Source organism: Setaria italica, chromosome IV, assembly GCF_000263155.2.
Source record: "Setaria italica strain Yugu1 chromosome IV, Setaria_italica_v2.0, whole genome shotgun sequence".
Taxonomy (NCBI): Eukaryota; Viridiplantae; Streptophyta; class Magnoliopsida; order Poales; family Poaceae; genus Setaria; species Setaria italica.
In genome coordinates, this window is record NC_028453.1 from 35,508,124 (window position 1) to 35,521,412 (window position 13,289).

The window sequence follows — 13,289 nt, forward strand, 5'->3', positions numbered from 1 at the left end:
GAGGGCGGGGCCGCCGAAGAACGGAGCAGCTGGCCGTTGTGCCTCCCCCGCGGCGGAGCAACATGATGCAAGGGTGCACGGGCTTGGTTCAGAGCCCATTCGACCACACAGGTATAGCTGTACGACTCTATGAATAAGTGAGTAACAGCAGCCGCTCACTTGTTGATCCGTTTCCACTTTGCAGCTGTAGAGGGGCTTAATTGTTAGATTGATGTGTTATCTTTCCAATCGGATTGGTTAGGCATTAGCCAGCGAATGTACTATTCACCGAATTGCTATGCAAAACTTCCAGTCTAGCCAAAATACAACCTATCAGTATTTGATTGCCTACCTCAAAACTTGCTTGGGACTACAGCCTCCAAGTGACAGTATCTTTGGTGTCTGTATTGGATGAATTGAAATGAAAAATGTTCCATCGGATGTTCCGATGGACCTCAGAAAAGCATCGGAGCAAGCGTCGGAGTAATTGGTACGCTGCGGAGAAGACTAGGCAAAGTCACCTATCAGATGTTCCAATGGTCACTTTTCTAGTAGCGTCGGACGAATTCTGAGGGACAGGCTTGGAATACGAAGAAAATCCAATAGCACTAGATGATCCAACGGTACGCGCAAGAGGAGCGTCGAACAAAGTATATTTTCTTTGATCCTTTACAGAAGGTTTTAACCAGAATGCCTTCAGCACTGGATGATCCAATGGCACCATCGGAGAAAGCATCGGAGCAATTACATCAAGAGGATCCAACGGCTATGTGACGTGAGCTATGGCACCGAATGATCCGATGGGGGCATCGGATAAAGCGTCGGATGAATTTCTGAAGAACTTGGGCACAGGGAGTCCAACGGCTAGTTGCACTGGATGTTCCAATGCAGGCTAAAAATAGACCATCGGAATATCCGATGGTATACTTTTTCACTAGCCGTTGGAGAAACGGCTCTTTGAGCCCTTGGGGCTATTTATTCCCCCACTACTCGCCCATTTGGAGTGTCCAGGGCTGCATTGAAAACCAAGACTCATTAAGAACATACCCATGCAACCAAAAGTGCTTAAGTGATACATCAAAGGCTTAGCATAAGTTTAGGAGAGTAATTAGTGTTAGGATAGGCCTAGAGAGGTGTGAGTGCAAGGTGTGCCAACCTTGTGATCAGATTCTAGAGTGAACCACCGCTATACAGGAGGTGTGCCGGTGCCTTGGAGCCTTTGTGGCTCGCCGGCAAGTCTTCGACCCTCCTGCTTGGTGTGGAGCGGCGTCGACGACCTTATGCCGGGGACGTGGAGACCCCCTTCCTTCATGGAGAAGCTCCTTAGTGAAGACGGCATCAAGGTGACCGAGGGACTTGGCGTGAGACTTAGTGGCCGAGCCTTTGTGGCAAGTCAAGAGGCACCTTGGGAGAGATTTGGTGACCGGGAAGCAATACTCTTGTGTGAGTGTTTCAACAACGTGGACTAGTGGTTACTTAGTGCCTACCGATACCACGGGATAAATTCTTGTGTCAAAAGTTTGCTTCCTCTCATCCACTCCTTACGTTTCCGCATTTCATACTTGCAACTCGTGTGCCTTTACTTTCCTACAGTAATATCTTGATAGGATTGGCTATAGGTTGCAAAACTTATTTTGAGATGAGGGTTTCACGCTAGATCAACCATAGAATATACTTTTAGGATAGAATGATCTAGTTTCCTTATATATAAAGTAGTGGAAGTCATATGTTAAGTTTTTAAGTTGCCTAATTCACCCGCTCCCCTCTTAGACTACGAGCACCGATTCGTTTCAAATAGCATTCGGTAGTATACACAAAATCCTTGAAAGTATGCGAACCCATTACATTTGTAGTCACTCAAACATATCTGCTTGCAGAAGTTAAGAGAGACAGAACGTTGAGCACTTAGATCTAGCCCGTAGAAGTTAGTGTTGGGTAGATGAACAAATTTCACCTTTTCCTCATCACAAGTAATATTGATCTTTGGTCTGCAGCCTTCACCCCAGTCACTTTGGTCGATGACTTCAAAACCAGGGGGGCATCACAGATTGGGACAGGAGTATACACACATATTCCATTCCTGCCGTTTACACCATATACCTTGCAGAGCTGTGGAAACGCCATCCATGTGACTGACCATGTTCCATTATCGTTCAGACTGTACAATCTGAGATTGCCATCATAATCCAATGTTAGCCTTCTTATAATGTGACGACCCCAGTCAGCAGCCATGAAAGATGTGCTATCACTTCCCTGGAACTGCCCCAAACTGTCAAGAACACCGCTTGCGTTCATCATAAACTAACCTTAGCTTTGCCCATATAGTCATAGCTGGATCTGGCCAATAGATGAATGAGAGATCCTTTTGATCATCAAATAGTGAAATCAGGAAGTGATCATCAAAATGTAAGCTATAGTGGCCAGGAACAAGCAATCTATTAGTGGACACGAGCTTAGTGGTAACATTAATCCTCTGAGTGGGTAACAAGGTATCAGTAGGAGAATTAAAGCTTTGCCATAGAATGATGTCACCTTTGCCTTTCACGATGAGGTTCCCTGTGTCCAAGAGTTGAGCTTGTCCTGCAATTGAGGAGCTCACATTGTTGGTCCACACGGTCTGACCAGTGTAATCTTTTAGCACCATGCTTCCATCAAAATTTAATTTGACATTTGATCCCCAGCTGTACACGGGATGAAGAGGATTTGCACTCCAGACAACGGGTCTTTCAGAAACATTGGAGAACCAAATGGAGAAGGTGGATGCGTTGGGGGAGATGTTGTAGAAGCCACAAATGAATCTACCATTTCGCGAACGGAGCACGTTGATGCTCTGCTCTGCTGAGAGAGAGGAGCCTGGTGAGAGGACATCTATTGCAGAGTTATGGCAAAGACGATGAATCAGAATGACAAGAAACACAAATGTGGAGACTGCAGCCATGGCTATCCCAGCATTTGAGTTGATCTTCAAATGACCTGGATGGAGGACGATATTATAGGAACCAACTTGCAATGCACTATCCAGCCTCCAGAAGCAAGTGATAGACTCGGCCAACATTATTGAAGTCAGTTAAGATTCGGTGAATAGTGAACCGTGCTGTGGAGTCTTTATTCATTTGTGATTTAACGTTGTAGAGAAGGCTCTTTTCCGACTGAGAGGGACTGCACCATGTGCGGTCTGCCGGTCTCTCGTATTATCTGTAAGCCTTCGATAAAATCAAAGGTAACAATATAGATTATTAATTTCTCAAATGGTTACCTGTCAAGATGTTTTTTTCAATCTGACACTAAGATTTCAAGGTGTATGCTACAATATGAAATATGTATTGATATTGCACTTATTTGGTATTGCACGTGTTAATAATTTCTCTTTCTACAAATTTAGTCAAAGTTAGAAAACTTGACTTAGGACAAAAATGGGACCTAAATTTGGAACAGAAGGATTACGTGATGTCTTCACAAGTATCTAAAGTGATTGTCTCTTTCTGAAGAGATGGCCTAAAATCTACTCTTGTCAACTCAAGATTCTAGTGGGTGATATAAAATTGATGCAAATGAGATACAGCTATAGTGTTTCTTTTTCTTACACGAATACTACCTATCTTTGTTTGTTTTGTTTTAACGGAAGATGCACTCCTGAAGTGTAATTGCTAGCTATACGAGCTCGCTCGGCGTACAGATTGTTCTTTGAGGGAGCGACGAGGTTTGCAGGAGCACGGGCCATCTGAAGAGCCTGGGCACATATGAAAGTCAAATTCTTCATGTGGCTTGCGGTTCGTCAGCGTGGACAATAGGCAGAAGGCACAGACGGGCTTTGCGAGACCTGACCAGTGTCACCAAGTTCTTGTACGATTGGATCGTGGAACGGGTAGGCGGGTACAAAACGGGTATACCCCTTCGGAACGATGAATCGAGACTTTGGAATGTGAACCAATTACTTTCTGTAGGATAGCTTGGTACGATATGCTATCGAACTTTCACATAGGTAAAAAAAATTAGAAAAGAAGGATAAAAGAAATAAATATACTATTGGGTTGTCATTTACATGCTCTCTTAGTAGTTCCAGCAGCACCAATCCAAAGTTGTAGACATCAACCTTTGCTGTAATTGGGAGACTAGAAACCCATTCAGGCGCTAAATAACCTCTAGTTCCTCAAAATAAATCATCCTAATGCAACAAACATTAGCTCGGACAAGATTATTGCTTATAAAAATCCGTAGAAGTACAAGGTGATACAATCAGATATCTGTAAAGCACACTAGAGCAGATTTTACGGTGCTATAGCACACATACTTACAACACAATATAGCATGGATACTGCATATTTGATAGAACTACCATTTTCTATCAATGTATTGTTTGCATGGCCCTTAGTACAAAGAACCATTTGGACGCAGGCTTTTAATAAGCAACTCCTCCCATTTTAGTTGCACTGCTGACAGCGTCAACTGAAACAAGCGTCTGCACCACATTTTCCATAGTTGGTCTTCTGCCTCTATCTTCCTCCAGACATGAAACAGCTAGCTTAATCATTGTTCTTGCTTGCAAGTAGTTGAAGTCGCCATTCAGTCTACTGTCAATAAAGTTGGGGATCCAAAATTGTTCAGTGCCATCCAACTGCAAATTCTCTTTAAGCATCCTGACTATCCTTCCAAGGACCATCTCCACCTCCTCATTCTCATTATTTTCCATGTCCGAAATTCGGGCTCCCTTTAGTAGTTCCAGTAGCACCACTCCAAAGCTGTAAACATCTACCTTTGCGGTTATTGGGAGACTAGAAACCCATTCAGGAGCTAAATAACCTCTAGTTCCTTGGATCCGAGAAACATCTATATTTGATCCACCTCTGTTCAAGAGCTTCGCGAGGCCAAAGTCAGCGATCTTTGGCACCAAGTTCTCATCCAGCAGTATATTTTCAGGCTTGACATCACAGTGGATGACCCACTCTAAGCACTCATGATGAAGATACGCCAATCCTCTTGCCACGCCTAAGGCAATATTAAACCTTTGCTTCCATTCAAGTAAGATTTCTGAGCCTTCGACGGCGAACAAGGTTTTTTCCAACGAGCCATTCTTCACATATTCTGAAATCAATATCCTGTGTGGACCATCAGAACAGAATCCCCAGACTCTCACTAGATTCATATGGTAAATCCTGCCAATCACACTTAGTTCATGCTGGAATTCTTCTCCACCTTGGTTTATATCTTCCAATTTTTTCACAGCTACAACCCTATTGTCTTTCAAAACTCCTTTGTACACGATGCCTGATGCTCCCCTTCCAAGCTCATCCTTAAATTTTCTAGTAGCTTTCACTAACTCTCTATAGGTATATCTTCGGAAATGGTTTGTTATCATTTCATAGCCTGCCTCAGCTGGCCATGCTCCTCTGAGTTGTCCTCTCTCCCTTCTCAAAATAAACCATCCTAATACAATAAATATTAACTCTGCTACAAATATCGCTGATAAAAACCCGTAGAAATACAAATACTTTGATATATTCTGACTGGCCTTATTCATATTGGAGAAGTTGGCAATGACATATTCGTTTGCTGCACTGCAGTTTGGTCCATATTCAGGACCAAAAACTTGTGGCCGAGGAATTGAGGACCCAGATACTTCTAAGTCCTTTGCGATTTTAAGGTACACGCTACCGATACCATCTAGACTTCTGCCGTTTAGTAGAATAGCCTTCGGGTAGCAGTCACCAAGTCCTTGAATGTATGCGAACCCATTACAATTGCAGTCAATCAAACATATCTGCTTGCAGAAGTTAAGAGAGACAGAACGGTGAGCACTTAGATCTTGCCCGTTGAAGTTAGTGTTGGGTAGATGAACAAATTTCACCGTTTGCTTATCACAAGTAATATTGATCTTTGGTCTGCAGCCTTCGCCCCAGTCACTTTGGTCGATGACTTCAAAACCAGGGGGGCATACACAGGTTGGCACAGGAGTATACACACATATTCCATTTCTGCCGCAGACACCATGTATCTTGCAGAGCTGTGGAAACGCCATCCATGTGACTGACCATGTTCCATTATCGTCCAGACTATACAGTCTGAGATTGCCATCATAATCCAACGTTAGCCTTCTTATAATGTGACTACCCCAGTCCGCAGCCATGAAAGAAGTGTTATCGCTTCCCCAGAACTGCCCCAAGCTGTCTAGAACACCACTTGTGTTGATCATAAAAGGTATCCTTAGCTTTTGCCAGATATTCACAGTTGGATCTGGCCAATAGATGAATGAGACATCCTTTTGATTTTCAAATAGTGAAATCAGGATCTGATCATCAAAATGTAAGCTATAGTGGCCAGGAACAAGCAATCTATTAGTGGACACGAGCTTGATGGTAGCATTAATCCTCTGAGTGGGTAACAAGGTATCAGTAGGAGAAGTAAAGCTTTGCCATAGAATGGTATCACCTTTGCCCTTCACGATGAGATTCCCAGTGTCCAAGAGCTGAGCTTGTTCTGCATTTGAGGAGCTCACGTTGTTGGTCCACACAATCTGGCCACCGTAGTCCCTTAGAACCATGCTCCCATCGACATTTAACTTGACCTTTGATCCCCAGGTGTACACAGGGCGGAGAGGATTTGCACTCCATACAACAGTTCTTTCAGACACTTTGGAGAACCAAATGGAGAAGGTGGATGAGTTGGGGGAGATTTTGTAGAAGCCACAGCTGAACGTACCATCTGGCGAACGGAGTACATCGGAGCTGCGATCTGCTGAGAGAGAGAAGCCTGAAGAGAGGACATTTAGAGCTGAGACTTGCAAAATCAGATGAATCAGAGTGAGAAGAACCACAAATCTGGAAACCGCACCCATGGTTATTGCAGCATTTGAGTTGTCTTCAAGTGACCTGAATGGAGGACGATGTTATAGGGACCCAACTTGCAATGCAGCGTCCATCCTCAAGAAGCAAGTGGGAGACTCGGCCCACAGCGTTCACGTCAGACACAGTACGATGAGCAGTGAACCTTGTGGTGCAGTCTCTTTGTCCTCCATGCTTCGGCCTTACAAAACAGAGTATCTTTTTGGACTGAGAGGGACTGCACTACTGTGACTGGGTTCTTATCATGTTATTAATTTCTCAAATGAGCTAACTGTTTGATTCTCGTTCATTTCCAAAAAAAAAAAAAGTTAAGTTGTTTCTCTATGTGTAAGGTTTCAGGTTGTCAGTTGTATGCCGGACTCAAAAGTACCCACCTTTTTAACGAGTAAAGTCCATTTTTAACCATTATTATCATTGACGTTTGATTTTGGCCATAAAACTCAAAAACCGGAAATCTCTACCATCCAACTATCAAACTGTTTACATTTTACCATTTGGTTGTTTCAAAAGATAATTTCGCTAACGTGGACAATACGTGGTAGTGGGACCCATATGTTAGCTCTATCTTCTTCCTCTCTCCCTCCCTTCCTCCTTCTCCGTCTCGCTCCACCCTCTCTCTATAGTAGAAGAGATTGACACAGCGGCAGTACCTCCAAGCTCCACTAAGCGGTGGTGCCCTAGCTCTCCGCTGAGGTGGTGCCTAAGTTCCTCGCTATGGTTGGTGCCTGCTTTTGGTATTTCACATCGAAACTATGGTGCATGCTTTTGGTATTTCACATCGAGGTTTGTGGGATGTTTTCATTTAGTGTTGCAGTTTTGTATAGGCGAAATAGACATTTTGTAGTGTTGCAGTTTTGTATAGGCGAAATAGGCATTTTCGTCCCTAAAATTATTCCATCCCTCAACTTTCAGAATGTCCAATTTAGTCCCTTGACTTTCGTTTTGGATCAAACTCGTCCTTATGTTGATACATGGCTTCATATGGGCATGAAACTAATACGAAAAGTCCTTTGTACCCTTGGATCTTTTTTCTCTTCAATTTTCACCTTTACAATTACAATAACTCGTATGATTCAAAATAAATATGATACATATGTTTGCGAGGGAGTATGAATACATACATGGAGCATGTATAACGTAGCACGAGTATAATATACATACATATACCAAAAGGATATGTGTACATATATTTTGCCTATTAAATTCGTTTGGGGACGAAACTCTGCTCACTCTGCAGCAGCGAAACTATACATGCGTTAAAGGATTTTCCTTTCAACACGGCTCTGTACATAGACATCTCACTCATACCACAGAAACTGATATCTAACAGAACATGATAGTGTAAGCTTAAATATTTGAACACGAGCATCAGTAGTTCGTCTGTTAGAATCATGCCATGGGCCATGGCGGACCATCCTTTTCCAATTGAGACTAGCAAGTTGCATGCATTATTGTGTGTCGTGATATTGCTGGACGCTGGTAGCTGCACACAATTTGCATGGACAATGATTGTGCGATGACCGGACACAAAGCCGGAGGCTTGGGACGGATTTGCCTGTTGCAGACTTGCAGTCGTCGATTAGCAGCCTTATGTAAAGTTGTAATCACTCAGCAGCTACCTCTGGTGCTACAGGCGCCATTGTTTAATGCCCTAGCTAGTCATGTTTAACTACTCCTATAAGATAAGGAGGCGCAATAGTTTCTTGATGGCATAGCACAAGATTCGGTCAAATTTGGAGCAATACGGTATGAGACTCTCTAAAGCGCGAGAACGCCACGCACTCTCTACTCTCTAGCCTATGCTTTCAGCTCAGCAGCGTTATTGGAAGAGCCCAGCCCAGATTATCGAGCCCAAAGGCCCATGCTCCACGCACCACCTCGTGCTTAGCCCGCCGCCGGCGGTGCTCGTTGAGGGCGGGGCGGGGCGGAGACGGGAGCCGCTGCCACAGCTGCACCCCGTGGCGCACGGCCGCGGTGGCGCGGTCCAGTGCCCACTGCCAAGTGCCCATTTCGACCACACAGGTATGGTTATCAGCAGTTTCTCAATAGTTGACTTTGTCCCTTTTACAGTTGCTGGGTTGGTAGCCGACGAGTGTACTGTTCACCTGATCATATCTTGGTCTGAAGCACAACATTGTTCCTGTGTTAGTTCCAGTCCCGGCTAGCTCAACAACCAGATGCATTATTGACGCTTTGTCTGGGTTCTCACATCTTTGGTAGTTCATCTGTGGTATGCCTAGAGGGGTCTTTCACTCTATCCCAAATATGATATATCGATTATTTGATTGCCTACCCCAACCTGCATGGAATGGGACAAAGAGGCTTTGTTGTTGTAATTTTAGATCGATAGCTATCGTTAGATGCAATTCTGCACTCGGATTGAACAAATCTTCATAACATTATATATCAATAACAATGGCGTTTTCTCCTGATTTAGAGCACAAATTACAACAGAATCTAGCATGGATATTATTGAAGAAATGTTACAGTTAATTTTTTTTTCTCTCATCTATATGTTATTTGTTCCCCTTAGTACAAACAACCTTATTTATGCAGGCTTTAAGCAGGTCCTGCCATTACATTTGTGCTACTGACATCATCTACTAAAGCAAGCATCTGGGCCACATTTTCCATGGTTGGTCTTCTGTCTCTATCTTCCTCCATGCATGAAACAGCCAGTCTCATCATTGTTCTTGCTTGGATATTGTTGAATTGACCATTTAGTCTAGCGTCAATAAAGTCGGCGATCCAAGATTGTTCACTGCCACTGCCATCCAACTTCAGCTTTTCTTTGGCCATCCTTGATATCCTTCCAAGGACCATCTCCACTTCCTCATCCTCATTATTTTCCATGTCAGAGGCACGAACTCCCTTGAGTAGTTCTAGTAGCACCACTCCAAAGCTGTAGACATCAACCTTTGCTGTAATTGGGAGACTAGAAACCCATTCAGGCGCTAAATAACCTCTAGTTCCTTGGATCTTTGAAACATTTATGTTGGATCCACCTCTGCTCTGGAGCTTTGCAAGGCCAAAGTCAGCAATCTTTGGCACCAAGTTCTCATCCAGCAGTATATTTTCGGGCTTCACATCACAGTGGATGACCCACTCTGAACACTCGTGGTGAAGATATGCCAGTCCTCTAGCCACCCCTAGGGCAATGTTAAATCTTTGCTTCCATCCAAGTAAAATTTCTGAACCCTCAGTACCAAATAAGACTTTATCCAATGAACCATTCTCAAAATATTCTGTAACCAATATCCTGTGTGGACCATCAGAACAGAAACCCCAAACTCTCACAAGATTCATATGGTAAATCCTACTAATCACACTCAGTTCATGCTGGAATTCTTCTTCACCTTGGTTTATTTCTGCCAACTTTTTCACAGCTACTGCCCTGTTGTCTTTCAGGACTCCTTTGTATACAATGCCTGATGATCCCCTTCCAATTTCATCCTTGAACTTTCTAGTCGCTGACACCAACTCTCTGTAGGTGTACCTGCGAAAATGGTTAGTTATCATTTCATATCCAGCCTCAGCTGGCCATACTCCTCTCAGTTCCCTGCGCTCCCTCCTCAGAATAAACCATCCAAATACAACAAACATAAGCTCTGCCAGAAATATTGCTGATAAAAATCCATAGAAGTACAAATACTTCAACTCACTCTGATCTCTCTTAAGCATACCCAGAAAATCTGCTACAAAGTATTTATTTGGTGTGCTACAGTCAGGACCATACTTAGGAGCAAAAGGTTGTGACTGCGGAATTGAGGCATCCAACACTTCTAGTCCCTTAGGAATCTTGATGTACATGGTACCAGTACTACCAAGGTTATGCAGGGTTACACCACCAAGCATAATAGACTTTGGATAGCAATCTCCAGTTCCTTCCCAGTAGGCAAAACCCTTACAATTGCAGTCATGCAAGCATTTGTTCATGCAAAAGTCAAGAGAAACGAAATGGTGGGTAGTCATATCATACCCCAAGAAATCAGTGTGGGGTAGCTTAGCAAATTTCACCTTCTGTGCATCACAACTGATGTTGGTCTTTGGTCTGCAGCCTTTGCTCCGGTCGCTTGGGTCAATGACTACAAAACCAGGGGCACACACACAAGCAGGTGCAGGCGTATACACGCATATTCCATTTTCACCGCACAAACCGCGTACTTTGCAGAGCTGAGGAAATGCCATCCATGTGACGGACCATGTTCCGTCTGCCTTATTGAGACTGTATAATCTGAGGTTGCCATCATAATCCAGTGTTAGTCGCCTCATGATCCCAGGACCCCAATCAGCAGCTGTGAAGGTTGAGTTGTCACTTCCAAGGAAATGTCCCCAGGTATCAAGAGCCCCAGATGTGGTGCTATTGAATGGCACTCTAAGCTTTTCCCAGATATTCCTACTTGGATTTGGCCAATAGATAAAGGAGATGTCCTTCTCATCATCAAACAGAGAAAGTAAGTACTGATCGTCAAAATGGAAGCTGTAATGGCCAGGAACAAGTAACCTGTTAGTAGAGACCAGCTTTGTAGGAGCACTAATGCTCTGAGTGGGTAGCAAGGTATCAGTAGGAGAATCAAAGCTTTGCCACAGGATGGCACTACCTTTGCCCTTCACAATGAGGTTCCCATTGCCCAATAGCTGAGCTTGAATATGCCCAGCATCCGAAGCGCTCACATTGTTGCTCCACACAATCTGGCCATTGTAATCTTTCAGAACCATGCTCCCATCGACATCTAACTTGACTTTGGATCCCCAGCTGTACACAGGGTGTAGAGGATTTGCGCTCCAGATGATGGTTCTTTCGGATGATCTGGAGAACCAGATGGAGAAGGTGGAGGCATTTGGAGAGATGTTGTAGAAGCCGCAGGCGAAAGTACCATCTCGTGAGTGGAGCACATCGGAGCTCTGCTCAACTGAGAGGGAGGAGCCTGCCGAGAGGAAATCACGGGCTGAGATGCTCGAAAGCAGATGAATCAAAGTGAGGAGGAGAATACTGGCTGAGCATGCATCCATGGTATTATTGGTATATACACATGCTGCAGCCACTATCAAGTGTGCGGAAGCAGATGAATGGACGCGAGGAGAAGCGGATGCAGAATTGCGGTTATCTTTGAAACAGCGGTGTTAAACACACACCATCCAAATTGCAATGCACTCTTAGCCATGGACTCCTAAGGAAGGAAGGTCATTTTGTTCTTTGAAGAAGACTGACTTATGGGAGAGGTCAGGTCCGAACATAGTGGTATGGGCGGCCATCAGGCAAGGGCCCTCACATGGGTGCTTTGGAAAAGAAAACATTTAGAATTCGTTGTGGTATGATATGTTATGGTTAGCACACCTAATCCTGCCAAAACAATACATGAGTCCTGCAAACTTTTGCGAAGTGTTTTTGATGGAATAATGGTCTTGGCCCGCTACAATTTCAGAAATTTCAAATAAATCTCAAAGGCCTATGTGGGCATTAGTAAATGGTCGGAGTGGTACAAACTTTTAGTCCCACATTACTAGTGGAGGAGCAGGATGGCCAACATAAATATGGAGGTTGTCTCCACTCCTTCAACTTATGTGTGTGGGGAGAGAAGGAAAGCTCCACACGCGCGCTCGCCACGCCTCGCCTCGCCTCGCCTCATCGGGTAGGGCGAAGGGTTGCGGGCGCACGACACCTGCGCTGTTTCCTTTAAGTCAGCGAGATACATGGCTTGTCATCACGGCTGCACCCGCTAAATACGTACGCTGTGATCAGATCTGTTATTTCAATATGGCTGGTTTTGCTGAGTCACTGAGGCCAGAAAAATTTACCGGTGTGAACTTTAAGAGGTGGAAATCAAAGGTTCGTATCTGGTTTAATGATATGAGCATCTGGGATACGAGGCTTGGCAAACTTACTGCTGAAGCGTAGAAAAAGTTCGATGATGCCAATAACCTTTTCGTGGGATGTATCATTAGCAATATATCTGACGGTCTGGTCGATGTCTACATAGACATGACAGATGCGAAGGTGCTGTGGGATGCTCTGGTTGCAAGGTATGATGCAGCAGATGCATGCAATGAACTATACCTCATGGAGAGTTTCCATGACTACAGGATGGTGAACAACCGTTCTGTGGTAGAGCAGACCCATGAGGTGCAGTGTATTGTGAAGAATCTTAAGCTCCTTAAGTATCAATTACCCGACAAGTTTGTAGCTAGTTGCATAATTGCAAAGTTGCCTTCCTCATGGAGAAACTTCACCACTACTCTGAAACATAGGAGACAAGAGATATCAGTCGAAAATCTGGTAGCGTCTCTTGATGTTGAGGAGAAAGCTCGGAAGAAGGACACTGATGAGAAAGGAGACCAAGGCCAGTCTAGCGTCAACATGGTCCAGAAATTCCCATGTGGCAAGAACAAAGGGAAGAACAAAGTCATCAACACTACTACCTTTAAGAAGAAGAAGAATAAGGCTGAGATGAACTGCTACACTTGTGGTGA

The 13,289-nt window shown here is 44.1% G+C and overlaps 2 protein-coding genes and 1 pseudogene across 3 annotated transcripts; all 3 read right to left on the reverse strand.

Moving 5' to 3' along the window:
- Nucleotides 1–1,750: 1,750 nt before the first annotated feature.
- Nucleotides 1,751–2,980, reverse strand: LOC111257091 (annotated as a pseudogene).
- Nucleotides 2,981–4,106: 1,126 nt separating this feature from the next.
- On the reverse strand, nucleotides 4,107–6,974 carry LOC101764184 (putative receptor protein kinase ZmPK1). Of its 2 annotated transcripts, XM_004965976.3 has the most exons (2): nucleotides 6,808–6,974; nucleotides 4,107–6,726 (listed from the first exon to the last, which is right to left on the reverse strand). In XM_004965976.3, the coding sequence occupies exons 1-2, from the start codon at nucleotides 6,809–6,811 to the stop codon at nucleotides 4,379–4,381; spliced, it is 2,352 nt and encodes a 783-aa protein (XP_004966033.1). In that variant the 5' UTR covers nucleotides 6,812–6,974; the 3' UTR covers nucleotides 4,107–4,378. The 2 variants fall into 2 exon arrangements, with proteins under 2 accessions (XP_004966033.1, XP_022681957.1); XM_022826222.1 differs by having other exon boundaries at nucleotides 4,107–6,973.
- Nucleotides 6,975–9,197: 2,223 nt separating this feature from the next.
- Nucleotides 9,198–12,251, reverse strand: LOC101763790 (putative receptor protein kinase ZmPK1). The gene has a single exon (XM_004965975.3). The coding sequence runs from the start codon at nucleotides 11,829–11,831 to the stop codon at nucleotides 9,378–9,380; it is 2,454 nt and encodes an 817-aa protein (XP_004966032.1). The 5' UTR covers nucleotides 11,832–12,251; the 3' UTR covers nucleotides 9,198–9,377.
- Between the last annotated feature and the right edge of the window lie 1,038 nt (nucleotides 12,252–13,289).

What these genes read in the sequence shown, in the direction of transcription:
- LOC101764184 (XM_022826222.1), bottom strand. Translation starts at nt 6,811, where the DNA reads ATGGGTGCGGTTTCCAGATTTGTGGTTCTTCTCACTCTGATTCATCTG.
- LOC101763790 (XM_004965975.3), bottom strand. Translation starts at nt 11,831, where the DNA reads ATGGATGCATGCTCAGCCAGTATTCTCCTCCTCACTTTGATTCATCTG.